The sequence below is a fragment of the Panonychus citri genome, unplaced genomic scaffold (genome assembly GCF_014898815.1).
Source record: "Panonychus citri isolate SS breed McGregor unplaced genomic scaffold, ASM1489881v1 Contig00138, whole genome shotgun sequence".
NCBI classification, from domain to species: Eukaryota; Metazoa; Arthropoda; class Arachnida; order Trombidiformes; family Tetranychidae; genus Panonychus; species Panonychus citri.
In genome coordinates, this window is record NW_026515543.1 from 4,050,923 (window position 1) to 4,076,271 (window position 25,349).

General features: G+C 31.9%; 2 protein-coding genes across 6 annotated transcripts; one reads left to right on the top strand and one right to left on the bottom strand.

Annotated features, from left to right (window-relative positions):
- The first annotated feature begins 693 nt into the window (after positions 1 to 693).
- On the top strand, positions 694 to 2,533 carry LOC128393864 (myo-inositol 2-dehydrogenase-like). The gene is made up of 2 exons (XM_053354100.1): positions 694 to 1,105; positions 1,236 to 2,533. Exons 1-2 carry the CDS (start codon positions 1,080 to 1,082, stop codon positions 2,341 to 2,343), a joined length of 1,134 nt encoding a protein of 377 aa, XP_053210075.1. The 5' UTR covers positions 694 to 1,079; the 3' UTR covers positions 2,344 to 2,533.
- Positions 2,534 to 4,971: 2,438 nt separating this feature from the next.
- Positions 4,972 to 25,040, bottom strand: LOC128393678 (myocyte-specific enhancer factor 2A-like). 5 transcript variants are annotated; one of them, XM_053353881.1, is made up of 9 exons: positions 24,863 to 25,040; positions 15,773 to 15,886; positions 15,409 to 15,612; positions 14,969 to 15,136; positions 11,891 to 12,041; positions 7,421 to 7,899; positions 6,755 to 6,848; positions 6,447 to 6,555; positions 4,972 to 5,682 (listed from the first exon to the last, which is right to left on the bottom strand). In XM_053353881.1, the coding sequence occupies exons 2-9, from the start codon at positions 15,824 to 15,826 to the stop codon at positions 5,391 to 5,393; spliced, it is 1,551 nt and encodes a 516-aa protein (XP_053209856.1). In that variant the 5' UTR covers positions 15,827 to 15,886; positions 24,863 to 25,040; the 3' UTR covers positions 4,972 to 5,390. The 5 variants fall into 5 exon arrangements, with proteins under 5 accessions (XP_053209856.1, XP_053209853.1, XP_053209855.1 ...); XM_053353878.1 differs by lacking the exon at positions 24,863 to 25,040 and adding an exon at positions 23,630 to 24,851; XM_053353880.1 differs by lacking the exon at positions 24,863 to 25,040 and adding an exon at positions 21,546 to 21,708.
- Positions 25,041 to 25,349: the final 309 nt, after the last annotated feature.

Sequence of the window (25,349 nt, forward strand, 5' to 3'; positions counted from 1 at the left end):
CTAAATGGTAATCAAGTTGGAACTGGATTTTCTACCTGATCTCTCAACAGAACTCAAACCCCGCTAGGAGACCTCTTCAAAAATGATTCCAATGTCAATGCGGACTCGCTAATTGTTAAGGTTTATTAGCCAATTCTCTGGATCTCTTCAAATTTATCATTGACGATGAAAAGATAAACAATTGTTAATGGCCTCTTATTATTTCTCGTTGCCTCTTCTCTTTTTATTTCATCACAACAATCGTTTTTCAGTTGATGATTATCTTCAGGTGAATATTGAGATAAAAACAATTGGATTGAATTAACAGAAAACATAAGCCACCGTTTGAGATCACAAATGGGAATCACTTTCATTACAAAGATTCAACCCGATTAATTGCTCATCAATCAGTTAATTAACTTTGTCATTTTCGTACACGATCTGGATCAATCAAGTAGCGACAACAATTAGGTCACTTTTAGATTGGATTGAGGTGCAAATCTTTAATTGGATTAATTGATGAAAAAGTCTCGTGTAGAAAGTGCATCACCATTTTCTCCTTGGAAATCTCGTGTAGTAAGATAAGACAATTTAACAACAATTACTTACTAATTGTGAGATTAATTCATCGTAATAATTCATTGTCTTCTCCAGGTAATTGATAAATTGCTGATTTAATTTCGAGATTACCTGTTGACTTTAGACTCTTGATGTTAATCGCATTTTTTGTTGTCAAGTCTCGAGTTTTTTTTTTCATAATCAAAGCTGAATCATTAAGGGAATATGATTAGATTATAACTGTTTTGCCACGATACACTTTTGAGATGATTAATAAATCACCAAGGTCGCTGATTTTACACAATCTGATTAATTGGCTTCTATCAATTGCTTATCTTAATCAGATGTTGTGAGGTGCAAATGGAACCCAGAAAAAAGGTAACAAACAACAGGGGAAGATAATGTTGATGATAGACAAGATGATAAACTAGAGTTTACTATAAAATGAAAGGTAAAAAGTGAAAATCTCATCACATAATCCGTTGGCTCTTAATCCCTTGATTCTCTGCAGTTTCAATCGACCAAATTAACAATCAAACAAAATGGCTCACGATTTAGCTTACAAAAAGTAAGTTGATTTTATTTATTTTTTTTTCGTTTTCCATTTTCATCATTTGTCAATATTTTTTTTATCCTTTTCAAGTTTTTGTTCAACATTTGACCTTAACAATTAACTAATTTATCCTAATTACCGTTAGATACGAGGAACAATTATCAGCTTGGCAAAACTTTACCGGTGCTAAGCCTTCTGATAAGCCGATTCGAGTTGCTCTTTTTGGTTTGGGACGAATTGGTTTAATTCACTTGGACAAAATTTACTCGAACCCTCGAGTTAAACTTGTTTACTGTGTTGAACCTTCGAGCGAGCGATGTGCTTACATCAAAGCTAAATGGAATCTAGATGATGTTAAATTCATCGTCTCCACCAGTGGGGAAATCGTTTTCAATGATCCCACCGTTGATGCCGTTATCATTGGTACTCCCACTCAAACCCATTTCGATATCCTAATGGGCGCTCTTCGAGCTGGTAAAAATGTCCTCTGTGAGAAACCTCTTGCCTCTAATTACCAAGGTATGGAAGCTTGTTACGCTTTAGCTAAAGAAAAGGGTGTTGTCCTATTGACCGCTTTCAATCGGCGATTCGACCCTACATTCAACAATATCCGCCAACGAATCGCTGCTGGTGAAGTTGGACAAATCCATGTAATCAAAAGCTGCGCTCGAGATTCACCTCGACCTACAATTGAATACCTCGCAACATCTGGCGGTATTTACCACGATTGTGCCGTTCACGATATCGACATGTTACTCTGGCAAACTGGTGAATATCCAATTCGAGTAAGTTGCACCGGTCTTGCATTTTCTGACGATATTAGAGCCATTGACGATCATGATTCCGTTGCAATTATGTTAACCTTTCCCTCTGGTGCTATTGGTATGATTGATCTTGATCGAAACTCACCCTATGGTTACGATCAACGAATCGAAGTGTTCGGTCCAAAAGGTATGCTTTCAGGTGACAACCTCCGTGCTAACGGTGTGGTCGGCGAAAACAATAATCAATCGTCACAAACCCCAATTCTTTACTCTTTCGTCTCTCGATACGCCGTTTCTTATGCCACCGAATTGGAGCATTTTATTAATTGCGTCAAGGGAACTGAAGAATGTACAATTAAAGATTACCAAGCATTAGCCAGTTACATTGTGTCCGAAGCCGCTGAGAAATCGGCTCGAACTGGACAAACCATTAACCTAACATGGGACGAGAATAAATTTCCAACCGTAGGACCAACTGGTAACAAATAAACACTTAACAATTAAACTAATCAATTAATAATAATATACAGAAAATTGTTTATCACTTAATTAAATAATAATATCAAATTCGCAATTGTTATTGTTTTTAACTAATTGTAATTGCAGTTAAACCTTAATTACTTGAAAAAGTTAAAATAAAAAGTTACCGATGAAGGCAAAAAATTTAATCAAATTGTAATTGATTTGACAAAACAGTTTCCATTACTTGAAAACTGATTAACTCTTGGTGATGACATTTAAACTTAACCAACTATGAAATTGTAATAATTAACTTTTTTCTGACCTAATCAATTTACACAATCAACCAAATACCAGGATATAAATATATTGGAAAATAATTATTACCACAATCAACTAAACACGGACCATTGTAATCAAATTAAATTATTATTATACAATTTAAGGTGAACCATAAATGTTGATGTAATAATAATATCAATGTTAAAGTGTATCAGTTGATTGTTAACTTGACAATAACCTTGACAATTTATTGATTTTTGTCTTTGGTTTCCTAAACTTGAGGCAATTTAATTCACCTTTATATTGTCAATATCAACCTGAATTAATCAATACAATTTTGATTAACATAACAGTTTAGTGAGATGATTAAAAAAACAAAACAACACAATTAACTTTTCCTATTATTGATTACAAGTTAATTAAAAAAAAATTTACTGACCAATGTTTATATTATTAATGATTAGAAATGTTTAATTGTTTATACTTTGATATTGATTGTGAAATTAACTACAAGTTGTACAATTTAACATGATTATTTAATTGTAACAATTTAATTTAATTGTTATTGTTACTTTGCTTTTTGTTTTTGATTGATTGACTATCAAGGTTGATTATCATCATCATTGATTGAAAGTTGGTTACCTCTAGGAAACTTAAACAATTAGTTTAATTGTGATTCACTTTTCAGGTGATACAATTAGTGCACTAACAATCAAATTAACTAATTAACAAAAAAATGATTGATTTTGCTGATTGTTACCTTGTTATAAACTCATAAAGTAATTTTAATTGTTGTTTATCTTTTAGATAGTTAAATAAATCATTTGGTTACCAGTATTTATGCACTTAATTACAATTAATTGAATATGTAAAAAATCAAAAGTTACACTTACCTTGACAATTAGTTAATTAAACAGCAAAAATTTTAAGTCACTTACCTGAGTAATTGTAACTCACAAAAAAAGTAAATGTTAATTTGATATTAATTTCATATTAATTACATTGATTATCAACAATCAAATTTGATGGTCAGGAGATCCCTTTAAAAAAAGGTTAACCATTGCCTGGAAACATTGATTAACTTGATTGTTAATCGTAAAATTGATTCAGTTGATTTGATGGTAAAAAATGATATCGTTGAAAAAATTTCAAAGTGAAATTATTTCAATGAGAAAGTTTTTTTTTTCTTTCGATTAATTAACTTGGTCAAGTTTTCAGGGCTAATGATAAACAGACAATTAATCAAGATACCAGAACGTAATCAAAGTAAAACTTATCATGTTCATCATGATGATTATCATGATTTCGAAAACGATTTTGGATAAGTTAATCTACTTGAGAGGGTTAAAAGGTTTGCCCTTTATACCGACGCCCTGTTAATAGTTAAACTTGTTGAGGCCACTTCACTTTTCCTCCGACGATCGACCTGAGATATAAGATCAAGATCAACAATATAATATTATGTTGGTCATGATGATGATGAACCGAAAATGATGTTCCCACAAAATGGTTTGAGGCTGAAAAAATTAGAATCAAGTTTAGTTGCATTTCTTAATCATCCTCATCACTTGTTGAATTTTATTGTTTCTTGTATCTGTAAGGTCAGTTAACCCTGAATAGCATCAATGAAAGACCCAGTGAGCGAGTGAGTAAAAGAAAGGTCAGTTAACTTTCAAAAGAGAGAGAGAGAGAGAGAGAGAGAGAGAGAGAGAGAGCCAGGCATCATCATCATCATCTACAACAACATCTACCCACTACTTTAGTAATACAATTTTTTCATGTCATTTGAATCGGAACGAGAGAAACCAAACTGAATAAGATGATCATGGTGATGATGATGATGATGAGAGTGTGGATGAGGATGAGGATGAAAGAGAGAGGAGGTCTCTCTCTTTCTCTCTTTCATTTCTCCAGGTCAGTAGGCCGGTTGTTGATGTTTAATAGCAAAAATCGGACAACAACCTTTTACTGGAAAAGGTCAAGGTGCTTATCAAGAAGATGAAGATGAGGATGAAGATACTAAAGGAATATGAAAGAGAGAGAGAGAGAGAGAGATTTTCTTATCATCTCCATTAAATGGACGCTTTCTCTCCTCACCATCTTATTAACCTAATTCAGATCATCTCTTGATCTTCATCTTTTTTTCTTCTTATTTAATTTTCATCATCATCTAACATTTCATTCATCCAAATCATGTATACTCATTGAGGGTTAACGGGCAACAAGCGAAACGGTAAAAGTCAATCTGTTGGGCGATAATGATAATAAAGATGAAGGTGAAAGAGATTAAGTAAAAAAAGAAAGTAAAAACAATCAACAACAATTAGTTGATCATTTCTAATTTACATTCATCAATAGATATGCATAAAAATATGATTCACTTGATGAGATTGTGATTGTTTATTGTGAAGTAAAAGTGATTTACATTTTTACCCTTTTTTTGTGATTTTTTGATTGACTCTGTTGATTACTGATCATATATATAATAATAATAATTATCATTTTTTCACAATTAGTTATTAGTTTGACAATAATTAAGCTTAACGAATTGAATTTGTGGTAATAGTCTCTTTTTGTTTAAGGTTTTTTTTTGTTTTTCTTTTCAAAGTACAACACATTGTATTTATCTCTTGATTTGATTTCACAGACGAAACAGCAAGTAGTACAGTCGAGAGATGGAGAGAGAGAGAGAGAGAGAGAGAGAGAGAGAGAGAGAGAGGAGGGAGAGGAGATACAAGGAGGATGCGAACGAAACAGGAAGTTGATGATCATGTTGTGCAATTAATTAATTGAAATCACTGCCAATTACTAGTATCATTGGGCACTCTCAATCTTTTCTGAATCGGTCCTTCATAATCTGAGCTGCAGGATGGATCAGGTGACGGTGTTAACGGTGGATGTCCGGGTGATAAATGGCTTGGTGTGTTTGATGAGGGTCCAAGGTTACCCGAAACTGGATGACCTTGGTGGGAAAGATCCCGCGGTGGAGATATTGGTTCACTTTTAACTTTAACTGATGAGGGTGAGGTTGATGGTGGTGGGGTACTAACAGTGCTAACGGGTGGATTTACACTCGTACTTGGAGGACTGTGGAAGAAAAGAAAAAAAAATAAAAAGAAATTAAGTTAATTCAGTAATTAAATCAGTTTTCCATTCAACAATTTCCAAATTAATTGACATTAGCTAATTAGTACAATTGAAGGTTAACCAGGTTAAGATATAAAAAATACCAAATAATTTTACTATTCAAAATTAGATAATGACAATTAACCTTTTGCTTGGTAAATTGTTTACAATTAAATACCAGAATTTAACATTTGGGTTAATCAATTCATTGGTCAATTGTTGTTATTTTTGTTGTTTTGATTTTTTGTCTCATTATTGCTAAATGAAAAATCAAATCTAATTGTAACAATCAAAAAAAAAAGGTAAATAACAATATTTATCAAGTTAATCGCTGGGAATTAACTGATTGTTTTCTCAATAATTTCCAACATAAAGATTAACTTTGTAAATTGTATTAACAATTTAGTTCTTGTTTTGTTTTCTTCCTTGATCAAGGTTATTATACTCAATGAATATAATCAAATGTATATTGAAGGTTTTCATCATCATCATCATCACCTTCGTCTTCCTTGATGTTTTTTACCTTCGATTTTTTTTTCTTCTTCTCTTGATTGTATTCCATTTAGTTTCAATATTTATTACTAACTGTCGATTAGTTATATTATAATCAATCATCAATAATAACAATAACATGCAATGATTAATATTATCATGATAATAACAACACACACTAACCACAGGTAAAGGTACATAATTATAATGCAGTCTAGAGGTTTAAGTCTCACCTTCCATGGTTTATACTTGAGGACAATTGATTTTGATGTGGCCAATTTTGAAGTAAACCCGATGAATTGAACGACGAAAGGCCCATTTCTGAATTTAATTGAAAGTCATCTATATAAATTGTCAACAATTAAGACGAAGAAACAAAAAAAAAAGATAAAGGAACCGGAAAAGAAAAGGAAAAACAAAATTAATCAACATGATAAATGGATAAATATTATTATTGTAATAATAATAACAACAACAACTTCATCATCATTAAACATATTTCATGGTAATGATGATGATGATGATGATGATGACCACTTACTGGAACCATAGGATGAAATGGAGGACGAGTAAGCCGACATTGCCGTTGCTGTGGCTGAAATTGCTGAGTTAAGCAGTGTACCGTTACGTGATGTCTACAGGGTGATGAGAAAGAGATGAAGAAAAAATTATTAATCAGAATTTGAAAGTTGTAATAATGACCATAAGTTTTGAAAAGTATGTCAAATATGAATAAGAAATAGGAAACATCGATATATCATCATATCATTAGAAAGGGGGGAGAAAATAGGAAGAGAAAGAGAGATGAGAGAGGAGGGAGGAGGAGGAAGAAGATGATAAAGAAGCTGATGAAAAAAAAATGGAAGAGAAAAGTAAAGGTCTTCAAGGCAAGGTTTTTTCTTCCTCAAGGTCTTCAAGCAATGAAATAAATGCAAGGTAAACCTGAATAGTAATAATGGAGAGAGGGAGATGGAGAGGGAGAGGGAGAGGGTGATGATGAGAAATAATATTTTACAAAGAGTGAGAAAGTGAAAATAGACAGAGGTAGACAGAAAGGAAAAGCTTAATAGTCTCGGGTGGGAGTTGTGGGTCACAGTCAAGGTATTCATTGTAATCATTTGCACAGGTAAACAAAATAAATCATAATAATCAACAAAAAGTGGGTGGTGGGTATGCATATATTTAAATATGAATATACAGTGTGTACCATAGCAACATGAGTATTGGGTATGACAACTCGTATATTGCCTCGAGATGAATTGATTGAATTGTTGGACTGTCCTCCTGTTGTTGGGGTGGGTGGTGTTGGTGATGGGATTGGTGAATGTTGATTATTGTGATGATGATGATTATTATTATTGTGATGATGATTGTTGTTGTTGTTGTTGTGATGATGATGATTATGATGATTGGTTAAATGATGATTATTACTATTATTATTGGTGCTGTTGTTTGTATTAATTGTTGATTGTTGTTGTTGTTGTTGTTGTTGTTGCTGATGATGATGGTGTTGATGATGATGGTGAGGTGGTGGTTGTAAATGATTGGGTGACACACTTCCTTTAATACAGACAATTGAATTGGGTGAACTTGAACCTCCGGACAGTGAAGAGGGTGAACAAGCTCGGTGGTGGTAGCCGTTTGTTGACGATCCGGATGAGCCGCTTGTCACAGCTAACATTGCACCTATTGCATCATGAGGAAGAGGGGGAAAAATAGTAAATATTATCAATCTCAATATTTCATCATCAATATCATGTTACTAGAAATAGATTGTGATTCAAAAAGTAATCACATTTGATAAAGGATTCATTGATTCATATATATGTATGTCATCATTAAATTGTCATAGTTATCGTCATCATCTTGAATATGATATTTAAAAAAAAATGATCATCATCATCACTATCATCATAATATGATCAAGATATAAATTGTTTTATTCCAATAAAAGCAAATACGATCAAGTGAATTCATTTGTTACAATTTTTTTTTCTATTGCTACTTGTTTTATTCATCTTCATCCTCATCTTGATCACTATGATGATGAAGATGAGGATAAAAATGCTAAACAAGGTTTTCAAGTGATTACAATGAGGATAGAGTAAAAATCATCTTCTTTTACTGTTAAGTTTTTTACTCTTCTCTATCATCATCTTTATCCTTTGAACAGGTAAGAACCATGGTTCACCTACTTTCAAGAGGATAATCAAAATGATGAAGACCAAGATGATGATGATGATGATGAAGGAGATCATCAGGTTAGCATTTAGCAGAGATGATAAAAGAGATGAAGAGAAATGATGAAAAACTAAACAAGAGAAAAAGATGCAGAAAAAAGGATTGAGAGTGAAAGAACAGAAAGAAGATGAAGATAAAAAAGATGAGGATGATGAAGATGATGAAGATGAAGATGACGATGAAAAAAAGGATTTGCTCGGATAAGCTTGCCAATCAACTTTCTATCACTACTTTCAGCCTCATCATCATCGTCATCAGCTTCATCTTTTTACTTTGCTTTCTTATCGTGATTATCATCATGAAAACATCATCATCATTCAAAAATGATGATAGAGAGAGAGAGAGAGAGAGAGAGAGAGAGAGAGAGAAGATGAATTAACCCCACTACGAAAATGCCCAACCCACACTGTGTCTGACACCCAAATTGTATTCATTGAGATGAAACAATAAAGTTAAAAAAACAACAATCTGATTGGACTTTAACTGTGTCAACTTTTAACTTTCCAACAATTAAATTTGATTGAATGATCAATGTTTAAGAATCAACAACAATGAAAATGAAAAAAATTTTCCAACAGAAGCAAAAAAAGACACACTGAAAATGAGTAAATTGTTAATCACTAATTTAGGGTAACTTACAATTGATCATCAACATCAACCAACAATCACAATGATAATACAAAGACAATTAAAAATATGATTAACCAAAAACGGAAACATTATTCAACATTGATTGTTAATTTGTTTCTCAAACTAAATTAGCAATTAAATTAAACACATTAACATTATACTATCTTTATATTATTTATAATTATATGTTGATTTGTCTATGTCATGATAATAATTGTTAATGACAATGATTATAATCATCAGCATCCTAATGATATTTTCACCAATTGATTTATTATTAACAATTAAAACCAAAATGAGAGATACTTTTTTGCTACAATCAAGACAAAATATATAAAAATATAGTCAAAATAATTTACTAATTGTTGATTACTATTTACAAGTCAACACAAGAAAATCACTTGGTTGTTAAAACTATAAGGTAACTAAATGGTAACAATCAAAATTAATCATGATAATAAATGCTAATAACAATTACTTTTAATGACAATTAAATAGTTTCAGATGAACATTAAAAGAAATCATGTTAATACTTTTTACGGAAATACTTTTCTGTTTGGAAACTTTTCCTCAATTTATTGATTGTTGTTGATTGTTGGTTAGTTGGTTAGTTGATTGTTGTAGTTAACTACTAAAGAAGAAAAAAAAGTTTTGACTTAGTTTTTTTTTCTACAACAATATCAAGTTGAAGGAGGAAGAGGAAGATAAAATTATATATGAGAGAGATATAATAGTAATGGAAGAAAAAAGAAAACGAGTAAATCAAACATGTTACATGAAAAGATTTTCATGATGATGATGATTAGAATTGTAATTTAGTTAAATACAATTTCCTTGCAAATACAACAACAACAATAACAATGAATAAGATGATGATTAAGACAAAATGATGATAATGAATGACAAACAAACCTTGGATGATAATCAATGGTCATTATTATCATTTTAATATTTGCTTGACCAAGAAAAAAGATGAACAAGAAAAAGTTTCTCAAAAGAAAGAAGAAGAAGAAAAAAAAAGTTCTGATTGAGGTTCTGTGAGAGTAGATTAAGATGATGATCATGATGATGATCAAGTGAGGGTTGAAGAACCCGTTATGGTGATGAAGATTAGAGCGAAAGGGAAAAATCAGAAAGGGATCAACATGATGGCGAAGAATAAGAATAAGATGATAAAGATGAAGATGAAGATAATGATGATGATGATGATGTATCTCTCTTTCTCTCTCTCTCTCTTTCTAAAAAAGAGAACAGGAGAAGTGGGTGATGAAGATGAAGATGAAAAAAATGATGATGAAGGAAGGTAATGAATGGAGTATTAAGTTGACCATCCTGAATAAAAAAACGTTTTGAGGTCAGAAAATTGAGATCAAACCGGAATTACCAACATTTGCTCAGCCTCTTTGCACAACAACGAGACCAATTTTTTCATCATCATCCTCATCATCTTCATCATCTTTTCTAAGCATCATCAACTGTCTTTAAGGAATCGAAATCGTTTTTTTCCTCCTCCTTTTTTTTTCTTGAGACAAGTTCTGAGTTCTAACTTTTTCTCGAGTTCTCATTTCGTTTGTACTATTATCATAATGATGATAATAATAATGGTATTATTATAATTACGCTGCGATTGTTATTATTACAATTACTATTCAGAGTAATATGAATCTATCGAGTCAATTGTGTAAAAAGTAAGTGAATGAACTTTAATTGTTGATCATCATTGTTAAATAATTACAATGTTTAAGGTTTAACTTCTCATTTACTGTTACTTTGTTTTTCCTATGAATCGTTTTTATTGTAAGTCAATATATGGATTAAGATTGTTTTAGATTACGGATTGACCTAAATTTCATCATCCTCATGAATCTTCATCATCTTTCCTATGAAAATGTCTTCATTCAAGGTTGGTGATGATCAAGATGAGGAGGAGGAATAAGAGAGAGAGAGAGAGAGAGAGAGAGAGAGAGAGAGAGAGAGAGTAATTTTAAAGTGAGCTCGTTCAAATCGGATTTCGACTCATTCCGGATATGCTAATTGATATTCAATGATAATCGTAGATTAAGATGATAGAAAATAATTGTGAGAATATTTCGAGAACGAATTTCTGTTTTTTTTTATTCATCTTCGAACTCTAATTCACATTCGAGTTCGATAAAGGAAGTTATTAGTTCTAAGATTTTGATTCTATCACCGGTTTCATCTTTTATTGTCACAAGATTAACATGATTAGAGATGAGAATGAGTTTCATCTTCTTAATGATGATGAAAAATCATAAGTAACTTTTTTTACAGACTCACTGCTAATATATGAGGAAGTTGAAATATTTAAGTATTTCCGGTGGACATTAAAATAAAGTCATTCGAGAAGATGAAGATGAAGATGATCATTTCTACTGTTTTTTTTTCACTGGGTGATTAAGATATCTTAACTTATTACTATGGTGTATCTTCATGGCGGTGGGAATATTGAAATAATGATGATGATGATGTTGATGATGATGGAGGATGAGGAGGGAGCTTTGGTCTGACAACATGACCACATAAGGTTGTGGGTGTAGTGAGCAAAAAAATATACTAAGTGTTTAAATCCAACACTTAGTGAGATTTTTTTTCTGCTCCAGCTAATTATTCATGATTAGTTAATTCAATTATGGATTAAGAAGTGATTTAAGTTCACATCATCCTGTTGATCATTTTGAAGACACGGATTATGTTGATGGATTTGATGGTGGAAATACATTTATATGAATAGATGAATATGTGAATCGTGGAGTAAATTTTACGATTTTTCGATTTTTCTTCTTACCTGAGGAACTTGGCCGTGGACTTAGTGAGACGGGCTGAGGCGATAACTCGGCGGGTTGGAGTAGACTAGTAGATTCCTGGTTTGGATATGGAGATGAGTTTAATGCTACGGTAACTGGCACTGGTGAGATTCTTGATGATGAAGGCTGTGACTGTGAGTGTATGTGAGTGTGTGTGTGTGTTGGGTTTGGATTAAGTTGTAATCGTTTTCCGATGGATTAAATCAAGGATAAGATATTCATTCAATTCAATGCAATCAATCAACAAATGATAAAAACACAACAAAATGATCACATTCCCGCGATCATGATTTATAATAAGAGAGGGTTGCAATTGTTTTCAGGGATAATTCAATGATTTCAATGGTTGGTGACCGTGGAGGGTGAAGGTGATTCGTGCAGATTGGTCAAGATGAGAAGGTGGGAAAAGGTCAATGGGAAAAAATAATAGTAAATAATTGACATGGTAATGTAAATTGTTTTTGTCGAAATTAAAGAAGCAAAATTATTCAATCAATGGAAACAAATAATTACAAAGCAAAGTGTGATGTTTATCATGTTGATTAAGCAAAAATCAATCAGTTAATTGGATGATTAAGGAGATAAATTATGGTTAAATTGTTTGGAAAAGGGTTAAAAGATGAGATGAGATAATGATTAGGGATGGGATATAACGAGTAACAATTAAGTAAAACAAGTAAAAAGAAAGGGTTGCAAAGTAATATACAGAATTGCAATTAGTGTATATTTTAGTTGCAATTAAATTGTGTTGATTATAATTGGTGACATTCAATGTAGGTCATAAAAAGTTAAGTAAAGTGAGATATCAAAGGTAAGCAGCAATTCAAGGTTAGCATTTTTTTTGGTTGATTGTTTGTCGCAAGGAAAACGATGAGGAGGTCAAAGGTAGGAGGTAGATGAAAGGAGTAAAATGGACAAAGAGAGAGAGAGAGAGAGAGAGAGAGAGAGAGAGACAAAGATAAGTACCAAAGATAGAACCAAAATTTGAGTTGGTAAAAAAAGCAAAGCAAAATCTCAGTTGTATCGTTATAATAAAAGTTAATTGTGGAAAAGCGAGAGAGTGAGAGAGCCTCGAAGGGGTGAAAGGTCAGAAAAAGGTAAAAAAAGAAAGAGAGAAAAGTGGGTGGGATAGGTAAGAGAGACAGAGAGATAGAGATAAGTACCATAGGTATATAAAAATTAGTTGAGTAAAAAAGTTTTTCTTCGCTATCGTTATAAAGTTGATTGTGAGGAGATGAAGAAAAGGAGAAGAGAGAAAAGTACAAAGAGTGAATTGTTGGAATTAAAGTAAGAGAGAGAGAGAAAAAGAGGAAAAGATGAAGATGATGATAATGGTGATGAGAGTATGAAAGAGATGGTGATGATGAAAGGGAGAGGAAATAGTAAGAGAGAGAGAGAGAAAGAGAGGGGGAGGAGGAAGAGACCGCTAAGCTATTAGGACGTGGGAACATAAGATTTGAAAACGTTTGCTTTGCTTCACTTCGATTCGCTTGTAAAAAGAATGCATTTTTTGGCAACTTTCTCTGATGTAGAAGAAGAAGATGATGATGATGATTAGGAGGAAGAAGAGGAGAGAAAGAAAATCGAGAAAGGGAGAGAGAGAGAGAAAAACTTCTTGTAAACAAATTCGAAGGAGAGTTGGAAGTTACAGTAAGAAAAACAAAGTCGAAGAAAAAAAATTTCTGATGTTCGTTTTCGCCAATTTAATATTCTAATCCTAATCCTAATCCTATCGCAATCATTTTGAAAGAAAGAGATTTAAAGTGTTGACCAGTTTTTTTTATCATTCATTTAATTTGTAATTACATTTATTGGTTAATGTTTGATTGATCAATTAATGGGTAAAAGTTAATTAACCAGAAATAGTCAAGGTAAAAAAAAACGATGATAAAGAAAAACAAAAGAAAACAATTCAAATGAATTTGATTGATTCTAAGACACAATTAACCATAGGGATGATTATCATGATGCTAATTAATTACAATAATACAGTAAAGTTTAACAATCAACGGTTAGTTAATTGTAATTTATTATCTTGATTTTTGTTGTTTAACTCATTTTGGGTTGGTTGTTGTTGTTGTTGTTGTTGATTATTTAATAGTAACGGTTCGTTAGGCCAACAGAATAGTAGTTTAAATGCTAAATGTATGTAACTAAATTAAGGTCATGATGATGATGATGATGAGGGAATGAAGATGAAAGATGATGATAATGATAATATATGAATGAATGAATGTTAAATTTAATCATCTTTTTAGCTTCTTTATCATCGCCAATCCAAAATTCACTCAACTTACACTATCATCAGGTATCGTCATTATCATCGTCGTCGTAGTCGTCGTGCTTCAGGTCAGTCAACTTTTACTGTCAAAAGAACGTTCGTTTTCGAGTTCGTTGGCCGTTCAATTGACGTTGAAAACGACGAAACGATAAAAGGTAACAAACGACAGTATAACAATCACATAACAATTAACTGACTCAACTAACTCATTTAAATCATCATAATTATTTCAATCGTTTTTAATCAATTGACTCATTAGGCTCATCATCATCATTTTCATCATCATTATCATCAATTTACCTGAAATCCTAAAATCATGATATCATCAACTCTTGAACATGTTAAATTAACACAATTAAATTAATCAATAACCAATTGATGGACGAGCAAGAAAAAGTAAAATATAAGCGAATGGAAAAAACAAATCTAATCTTGATGAAGCAAAACCAAATGAAATCAAATAATTATCATCATCATTGATCATTAACTAATTAGCTAACTGTTTAATCAATTAACCAACTTTAAGGACAATAAATGATAATGTAAACATTGATGTGACATTGAACATTATAACAGTATAACATTTATATAAATTAAATATAACATTTTAAGGTATTGGAGAGGTTGATATTTGGTGGTGGGTCTCAAGGGTGGAGAGAGAGAGAGAGAGAGATGGATAAAGAGAGAGGTTGAAAAGTAGGTGAAGATTGTAAAAAGCAAAAAGGTAATATGATGATATATTTGAGTTAATTAAGTTAATTGTTATCGTTTAAATTACCCTGTTTCCATTGATATGGGTTGCGTTTCTTTGCAGCACGAGGTCAAACTCCTCACTTAGTTTATTGTATTTTGCTTCACTCCTTTGGTTCAAAGTGTAACCAGCGTCGTCGGGTTCGGGACTGTCACATCCATTGGGGGAGTTTTTGTGTTCCTTTTTGTTAAGGGTCTGAAGAAGAAGAAGATTAATTAACAACATGATATTAATTGTGGTGTCATGATGGTGGTAATGATGATGATGATGGATAAAGATGATCAACATTCAGATGAAAAACATTATAAATGTCACAAGATGATGTTTGATATTGACACAAACAACACACATCGCATTTTCATGTTGATATTTTCGTTGATTGCAATGAGTGAGAGAGAGAGGAAGTTAGGTAAAGGAAGAGAGGGAGATAATGATAATACACAGATTCGGACTTATTGGACACTCACCTCAACAATATCACTGTTGGTTCGGCTTTCATGGGGCTCATTGTATTCAGTATATTTGAGAAGCACTTTGTCCATATCGGTGCTGGCGTATTGAAATAATTTATTGGTACTGTTGAAAATTATCAGTGCGATTTCACAATCGCAAAGAACACTTAATTCATATGCTTTTTTCATCAATCCAAATTTACGTTTTGTGAATGTGACCTGAATAGTAGTTGTTTACGTTTTTAACCATCATTATTTTAGATGTACACATGTATTACAACATAGAGAGAGAGAGAGAGTAGGAGAGATTGAGAGAGTTAGAGTTAGAAGGAAATACGAAAGAGATTAAGATTAAGAGGATTAAGGATAAAACACCCACCTGACGATTACGTTCATCGGTAATCCGAGAGATTTGAATTTTTTTACGTCCCATTGTAAAATAATTATTTGATTATATATTTTATGTGTGGCGATGATTAACAATCACAATTAACTGGATGGATGATACATAAAAAATAGAAAAAAAGTTAAATTCAAAATTAGATTAATGATTAAGATTTTATATTTATGTTGTTTTGTTGATTGTTGATGAGAAGTTGAAAATATACTGAATGCAAGTTTCAAGTGAGAGTTGTGAGTCGAGTGAGTAACTGTGCACACTCAACACTCATCATCACCAGAAGGTAGCAGCAGCAGTAAGATCATCATAATGATGATGAGGATGATAAGGAGGAGGATGATGATGATGAAAAGCAAAGAGGGATGAACAAACAGAAAAGGGGTTGACTCTTAATACACACTCATCATATTTTTCTTACTCCCAATAATCATCATAATAATACAACATCCCAATTTTAATGTATGGGCTTGGCTTTTTTTGGCTGCTGCTGTTTGGTCATCACACTGGACACTGGTCAGTGGTGATTCCGTTTGTGTAAGTGACAGTGGACATAACAGAAGCAGCAGCGGTAACAAAATCTAAGCCAAGCCCGTGAATGATGATAAGTAAAGGAAGCAAGGGAGAGGAAGGTCAATCTCACGGTAAAGAGTAAGAAGTAGGAGGGCGAGGGTGAAGAGGAAGTTAGAGAGAGAGAGAGAGCGAGGGAGAGGGAGAGCTAAAGGATGCTGATAAGGAGAGGATGATAAAAATGCCACTTTAACCCTTTGAAAGTAGGAGGCAGTAAAAAATATCTACGGAGAAGTAAAAAAACAACAACAATGATTTATTACTAGAATTAGATTGACCCGAAAAAGTGATTGAATTTTGTTTCTCTCTCTCTCTTCTCATCACCTTCGTCTTCTCATCATATCTCTCCTCTTTCTTTATCTCTCTCTTCTCTCTCTTGATAACATCTGCCTTTTCATCTCTTCCTTTCTTTCTTCATCTTCTTGGTCATCATCATCATCTTTGCCTTGCCTTTAATATGCAATCAGAGCAACAACAACAACAAATAACAAAGGGACTTGTGGGAGACTTGAGATGATTATTTTTACTCAAACTTGTTTGTCAATAATAATACAATGAAGATTGTTAAAAAAAGGTCACCACCTCAGGTCATCATTATCAACAAGCATCATCGTCTTCGTCATCAACAACAACCATCTATCCTCGAATAAATGGAAAGGTCAATCGGTCCAGTCAGACTTTGAGACGGACTTTCGATAGAACCTTTTACCTGAAAAATGTCTTCTTTTATTTCTTTGAACCAAAGAAAACGTAAAAAAAGAAAGAAAGTCTTGAGAGAATTTTCGACTAATATTCGAATTCTTTTTTATTCTTTTTTTCTTTTTTCCACTTTTTCTTTCTCCATCCTCATCTTCCTTCATTTTCATCTTTCTTTCCCTCCCCCTTCTCTCTCTCTCTCTCTCTCTCTCTGGATGCATTTAAGAGGAAGATGAAAGGTCATCTTCCTCTTACACCATAGAGTTTATCAAATAGTAATAGCATCTTATTCACAACGGAAATGGGAAAAAGATGAAGATGATTATGAGAGAGAGAGAGAGAGAGAGAGAGAGAGAGAGAGAGAGAGAGGATGAAAAGGAAGAGAAAGAAAGAGATGATGATGATAAGCTCACGAGTTCGCAAGATAAATTAACATCTTTTAATATAAACGTGTACAGAAAACCGATGTTGGATTATCAAAGATATTGGAAGATTTAATTGTTGAGAATATAATTTGTAGCTTAATTATGATGATACAATTAACAATTAACATCATTACTAATATTTATTGATGTAGGCCCTGAGTCTTTGTTGTAAAATGAGTTAATGATGATAATAAAACTTCAACTGTTCATAGAGAACGAGAGAGTGAGTGTATGCATGTGAGAGAGAGAGAGAGAGGAGATGATTTGAAAAGTGAAGGATGAAGATGGCGAAGAAAAATCTTCTTCACTTCGTAAAATAATCATGAAACTTTATGAGAAGTGAAACAACATGGTCTGGAAGAAGAAGATGATGAAGAATATGTTGATAAAGATGATGAGGATGAAGAAAGAGAGACCAAGCATTACAAACTTTTACTTACCTTCCTTTTATGGCTAAGATAAGTTGGCTCAGCGTCAACAAGAATCGTACTCAGCATCTTCATCCTCATCATCTACATCATCAACTATACATCCTCATTAAATGTCTCTCTTTCTCCCTTTTCTTCATCTCTCTCTCTCTCTCTCTCTCCCTCATCCTCATCTCTTGCACTCATGAAAAACAACAAGAACGAAACACAGAAAGAAACATATAACATGCGTTCTTGTTTATCATTCATCTGATTCTGAATCATTGGGAACTTTGATTTACGTTATTTTCACACAATCAACTAATCAAACAATCCAATGGCTTATTTTCATTCCAATTATTAGATCATTGGAAAGATGATTATTGATACTCGTTGATTATCATGGGAAAGTATCGGCTACAAGAATCATCATCAATAATATTAATAAAAAAAATGAACAATTGTAAATAAATAGATTGTTTGAAAACTATTTATGTTTGTAACCAATACAAACTTACGTCATATTTAATTGTAACAGTTATTTATTATTATTATTGACTTGATCCATTGAAATTGTTTAGGTTAATCTGTTAACTTTGGTGCTGATCATCATCATAATAATGTCATTGGTCAGCTTGATCATGATGATGTTCATTCAGTATTAGGTTTTCAATAGCATCATCATTATAATTATCTTCATCTTGTATCGATCATCATGACGATCTTAGTATTTAATTTCAATTTAATCAGTGATAATGATATCAAATTAGATGACGATCATCAACAAAGTCACAATTATAATTATCATCTGATTTGAAAGCAAAAAACATCATCAAACGAGTTCACTCATTACATGTTGTTACAATTTCACTTTAAATTTCAAAAGTAAAATTTTCATTATTAATTAGCATCATTATCGTCTTCTGATGAGAGAGAAAGAAGAGAGAGAGAGAGATGCGAACTCGAAAATAATGAAAATCCCTTAAATTTTTTGTTTACTATTAACTGATGATGATAAACAGATTGATTTGCCTTCAGGCGATTAACCAAAAATGATTATAAGATGTTGGAAAGCAAGGTTAAAGTAGGTAATAGACTCCAAGGTAAATGATGATAAAGATGCAGAGAGAGAGAGAGAGAGAGAGAGAGAGAGAGAGGAAAAGTTTGCTTTCTTTTTCTTTCAGAAATCATCGTTGAAGATATGATAATGATGAAGATGATGTATAAACAGATTGAGAGAAGCTAAGACAAGTTAAAACTGAAAATGTGCAAGTTTTATGTAACTTTAACTGTAAAAGAGGAAACAAAAGGATCAGTTGAACAAAAGGGATGATGGAGATGATGAGGATGATAAGAGAGAGACTTTTCAAGCATGAAGATAAACTCTGAGACGCGAGACGTCGATGAGAATGTTAAGTAAAAGGGGTGAGGAAGATGAAGGAATTTAAAGAAGCACGCGAACATTGGAACGCGTGGATAACGGGACGAAGTAGAAAAGGAGGAGAATCACAGATAAAAAGAAAGTCTTAGATGATGGAGCAAAGATGTGAATCTCTCTCTCTCAGCTCCCTCCTTTGGCTCATATTCTCTTGTTTTTTCTTTTGCATCAGTTTTATGATGCAAAAAATGTGAAGTGATCATAATGATGGAGAGAGCATCTTATCTAATGACATATGTGTATCACTTTTATCATCATTATCATCATTGTCTCTCTCCCATTGATCATCTATTAGTCTTAAAGACTTGGTCTAAGGACAAAGAGGATAAGACAAGGAAGATGATCAGGATGAGGATGAGGATGAAGGCCACACGAGTCCAGAGAGCATATTAACATCACTCCTTCTCAACATCTTCTTAATATTTATGTTTATCATCTTTCCTCTATTTCTCTCTGACCTTTTCACTTTCTTACTTGACTCTCTCTCTCTCTCTCTCTCTCTCTCTCTCTCTCTCTCTCTCTCTCTCTCTCTCTCACATACACACTCGGTCTATCTGTATGTGGATAAGAAGAGGAAGAACAGGAAGATGATGAAAGATATAATCAAACCCGTGCCAAGGAAGAGAAAGAAAGAAAGAGAGAGAGAGAAAGAGAGAAAGTCACTAACCCGCCTCTGGTGATGATGATGAGAAAACATTGAAAATTTGAAAGAAACATAAATCACCTTAAAGATTCATCTTCATCTTTAAACTTTGAAAATGATGATTTAAAGACTTGAATAGCTGCAAATGAATTAACCTGTCCAATGTTAAATGTTGACCGATATTTTAACAAAACGGTAACAGTTAATAAATTAACATTGACAATTATCATTAACAACTAAAACTAAATGGACTCTCACCCAAATTTGTCTCTAATCGTCAACATCATAGAAAACAATAACAAATCAAATATTGATAGAAATCAATAAACGACCTTAGTAAAAGATTCACTTCCTTGGTCTTCATTGATAAAGTAAAAAAAGTTTAATCAATGATCGTTTCTGATTATCAAATATTGTTGTCAATTAATCTCAACTATTAATCTTCAATTTGATGTTGATGTTGATGAAACATAAACTGGATGAGAGAGACATTTAATGAGTATGAAAGAGAGAGTGAGAGAGTTGATGATCGTGATGATGGTGAGAAAAGAAAGAGAAAAAGTAAGAGATTAAGTAAGACGATGAAGATGATGAGTACGATTTTTGTTGATGTTGAGCCAACTTATCCTTTCCATAAAAGGAAAGTGAGTAGAATATTGAAATGCTTAGTTTCTCTTTCTTTATCATCATCATTATCATCCTCATCTTTCCATCAGCATCCTCATCCCCATCTTCTTCTTCCTACCAGACCATAGTTCTTTTCGAAATTTTCGCAATTCTTTTCGGCAAAAGCTTCTTCATCATCATCCACATCTACAAGTATAACAGTTGATATGTATCATCATCTTCATCTTCATCATCTTCATCATTATCATGGTTAAATCGTTAACAATAATCAAGATGATAGCCAAAGACTAGAACTTTTTAGAAGGGAAAAAATTTTAATCTTCAACAATTAAGTAAAAATCAATTGTTGTCAACTAATTACTGTGTAAATAATTATCCACACCTTTTAACTGTTCATTATAATCATTTTATTCATCATGAATTATGATTAATCAATTGGTTATTCAGGATAATCAATCGATTCAATCAAATTATGGTGACAATAAATGTTTACTAATATTCTGTATACACTTGACTTCATGTTACCTCTTGTGTCTTGATATTATATCTTAATTAAAACGGATCATTAGGATGATAAAAGCGGAGGAGGATGATGATTGAAAACACAAGATGATGATAATCAAAAAGATGAATCAAAAAGTTAACGGTAATCAACAAGGTAAAAAAAACTATCAATGATTAAAATTAACTACAGTTGCCTGAAAATAGTAAGTATATTTATACACATCAACAATAAATGATAATAATAGTGAGATGATATTATTGTAACAATCAACAAAGTGTATTTATATGTGAAAAGACAGAGAAAAAGACAGAGAAAATTAGAAGAATGAAGATAATTGATGAGAGAGGAAGATAAATTAACGACACAATCAATCAGCAATCAAGAAAAAAAAATGGTTGATTATTGAACATTAACCAGCAGAAAATTACAATTAACAAGACTTACCAATTGACTATTTGTATTGACGAGTTGTTGTTATTGTTTTAAATTCAAACGTGTTAGTTAATTGTTCAATCAAATTGCACAGTGTAAGGTAGTTAATTAACTTGACAATTAATGAGTAGGAAAAATGGTTAGTTAATCATCCACAATTTAGATTCTCAAGTGTTTTTCATAAAAATGTAAAGTATCATAACAATTAACACAACATCAAATATGAAAAACTCTAATCAAGGTTCTGATTATAATTACTAATAATCCCAACTGATTATTATCATCAACTATCAACTAACATTATAATTTGGATTGACATTAATCAAATCAAATAATCACAATCATTAATTATAATCTCTCCCTCTCTCTGTGGCGGTAAATATAAATTTTTATATCAAATTTTTGGTTAAAAGTTTTAATTGTTTAAAATTTTTTGTTGGTTCAACTTAAGATTGATAATTAACGTCAATTAATCAATAACTCAATCAGTTCATGGCTAAGTGAATCTGTCACGATGATAATCACGATGAGAAATGAATGAATTTAATTTGGTTTCAATCGGATTGATTAAATTAACTAAAGTTACACAAGAATTGAAATAATATTCTGATTCTTATTATTGCATAAGCAGAAATAGTGAGCGAGTGAGTGAGAGAGAGAGAGAGAGAAAATTACAAAGATGATTAATTTTATCGTCGATTTCCTCATTGATTATAATTCTCACCATCGTTAACCTCTTCGTGATTAAAATCATGTTTGACTTTCAATTAGTTGAAGAGAAATAATTAATAATTATTGTTATTGTTTTGATTATTATCAATTAATTGGGTAACTATCACTATCTCATGTATGAAAATTTCCCATAGAAACAATTTGTGTACATAAAAAAAGAGGATATACAATTTATACAATCAAGAAACGTACGTAAACAACAAATCAACGTAAAATAATCAACATCCACAAGAAAACAACATCAACAATCTATAACCAATCAACAGAGAGACATTTAGATTTATAAATCACTGGAAATTGTAATTCAATCAAGAATTGGAATACAACAGAAAGAGATAGAGAGAGATAGAGAAGGGGGAGAGGGAGAAGGTCATCATCATTCTGTATCATAGATAATCGAAGAGTGAGATTAATTAAGGAAAGAAGGTGAATAAAAAACCTGATTGAAAGCAAGGACATTAATGTTGAGAATGATGATCGTCATGAGAAATAAAATTCAATGTTTGCATGGTAGTTATATTACAGAGAGAGAAAGAAGAGAGAGAGAGAGAGAGAGGTGCATAACTATCCTTATCATCTTCTTATCTTTCAATCTTCTCTTTCTTTTTCTCTTTCTTTCGACTCTTTAACTGTAGCAACAACAAACCTCTCTCTCACTCTCTATCACTTTCGTTGTGTGTCTTATTCCTGTGTCTTTTAATCTCTCTCTCTCTCCCTTCTCATCCTATCATCTCTTCATCTGATTCTCTCCATGTTATATATGTTTACATGTTACCTTTATACAAGGTAAATGCTGTGATATCAGGATGGCCTCGAATATTTTTTCTTCTTTCCCCATAAAGAGAAAGAGAAATTGAAAGAGACAAATTGATAGACACATAAACACATAGACACACATATGAATACATACACAGGTAAATTGTGTAGACAGAACAAGAGAAGAAGAAAAAGAGAGAGAGAGAGAAAGAGAGAGAAAGAGTCGAAAAGACAGTTACAGATAATCTCTTTCATATGTATGTTACTCCCTGAATGTAACATTGAAACAGAGAGAAAAAAAATGAAAGAGAAGCGAAAAAGATATTGGGTTGTTCATTATACTCCATTCTAAATGAATTAGAGGTTACAACTAAACAGAATTTAATTATTCCAATGTATTGGGTTAGATTAGAGTCATAATATGAATGTGATAATGATCATGATCATGAAAAAAAAGAATAAAAAAAAAGAAAGAAGGAGGAAGAAAGAGAATCAAAGATCTCTGAGGAAAGAGAGGGTTACATATTTTGGATACAATAACCAACGAAAATCAACAACAACAACATCGTGAAAGAGAAAAGAAAAAAACAAAAAAACTGGTTGCTTACCTTTAACGAATATGATACACAATCAATGGCTTAACCTTTGGTAATTCGGTGAAGACAGAGAAGATTGAAGATGAGAGAGAGAGAGAGAAAGAGAAAGAGAGGGAAACGACAGGCAGAAAGAAAGAGTTACAGTAAGAGAAGAAAAAGAAAACTGGTCCGGCTTGAATTCTTTTTTTAGAATTTCTTTTTTTTCTTTCTATTTAAATTTTCTCTCTCTTTTTTCACTCTCTCGTTTGATTATCTTATTTCTCTCCTCGGTAATACACCTTAATTTAACAAATTAATTTAATTATATATATCTAGTGTGACTATTAATAGTTGATTGTGGTATTACTAATTATATAATAATAATAATAAATTGATACAATTAACAGTCAACAAGTTAACAGTTATGAGTAACAACGATTTAAGTATAACCAGGATAAAGAAATGAAGATGTTGATTAAATGTTTATGATGATGACACAATATAGAGATGATGTTATTGTTGATTAGAAGATGAGAAGATGAGAAAGAAGCACAAAAGGGAGAGCAAAAGTGATTAACAATTAGTAGGATGATTGAATCTGGTAACAATTAATATTATTATTTTATGAGCTTTTCTGTTGTTGTGTTTGCTTTCACCACCAATCAAGATGAAAGTTCAATTATTAGAATTCAATTTTTGTTAAGGCAAAGAGATTAAAACACAGAGAAAGAAAGAGAGAGAAAAAAAAATAGAAAGAGACAGAAAAAGAATAGAAAAAAAAGTCAAACCAAAATGGCAACTACTTTTGTAGACATAAAGGGAGAAAGAGAAAAAATTAGCTACAAAGGCTACTCATAGAGAGACATCTAACTGTATCTGATAATCAGAAAAAAAAATACAATGATGATGGAATAGAGATGATGATCAAAGGGGAACCATTGATTAATTAAATCATAATTCACCAAAATTATATTAGGTAATCGGTGATACGTAAATATGAAACTATGTTGAGGCTCACAGGATTAACGATTGGTTTACAAATCGGTTGATGTTCAATTGATTCTCTTCTCACTGGTTTAATTAGATTGTTGGTTGAGGTTAGATTTTTGGTTGTAAGTGATTAACAAATAATTAAAATAGATATTGAATTTTTGGAGAGAAATTCACAGAGAGAAAGAGAGAGAAAGAGAGAGAGAGATATTAAAGAGAGAGTGTGTGAAAGTGAGAAAGATTGAGAGATTGATAGAGAAGAAGAAAATAAATTACATAAAATTTAATGTCCAAGGTAATTAGGTAACAATTATGATACGATGATAAATGATTGAAGGTGACGAGGTAACAATTAAGATGTAAACAATTTCAACAATAACAGGTAATAAGATTAATTGGAAAAATAAAATAAAATCAGAATAAAACAAAACAATTGTTGTATTAACGATAATCTTGTAAACAGAAATTCAAAATTCTGTGTGACCTCATTTCCATTTATTCCACTGCCATCTAGTGGAAAATTAATCGTATCTTTTTTTTTTCTTTTCCATTTGTTTTCCTGTTAATTTACTTTCTTTCTCGTTTTTTCATTCAGTTTCTTCCTCTTTCATCATGTTCATCATGTTCATCGGTTTCATCGTCATCTACTCTTCACCTTTCATTTGACTGATTGTCATGAAAGGGTTTCTCTTGATTAAAGGACAAAGGACAATTAGGGAGTTAATTGTTTCCTTCATTTTTGTTTGGTCTTTTTTTCCTCGTA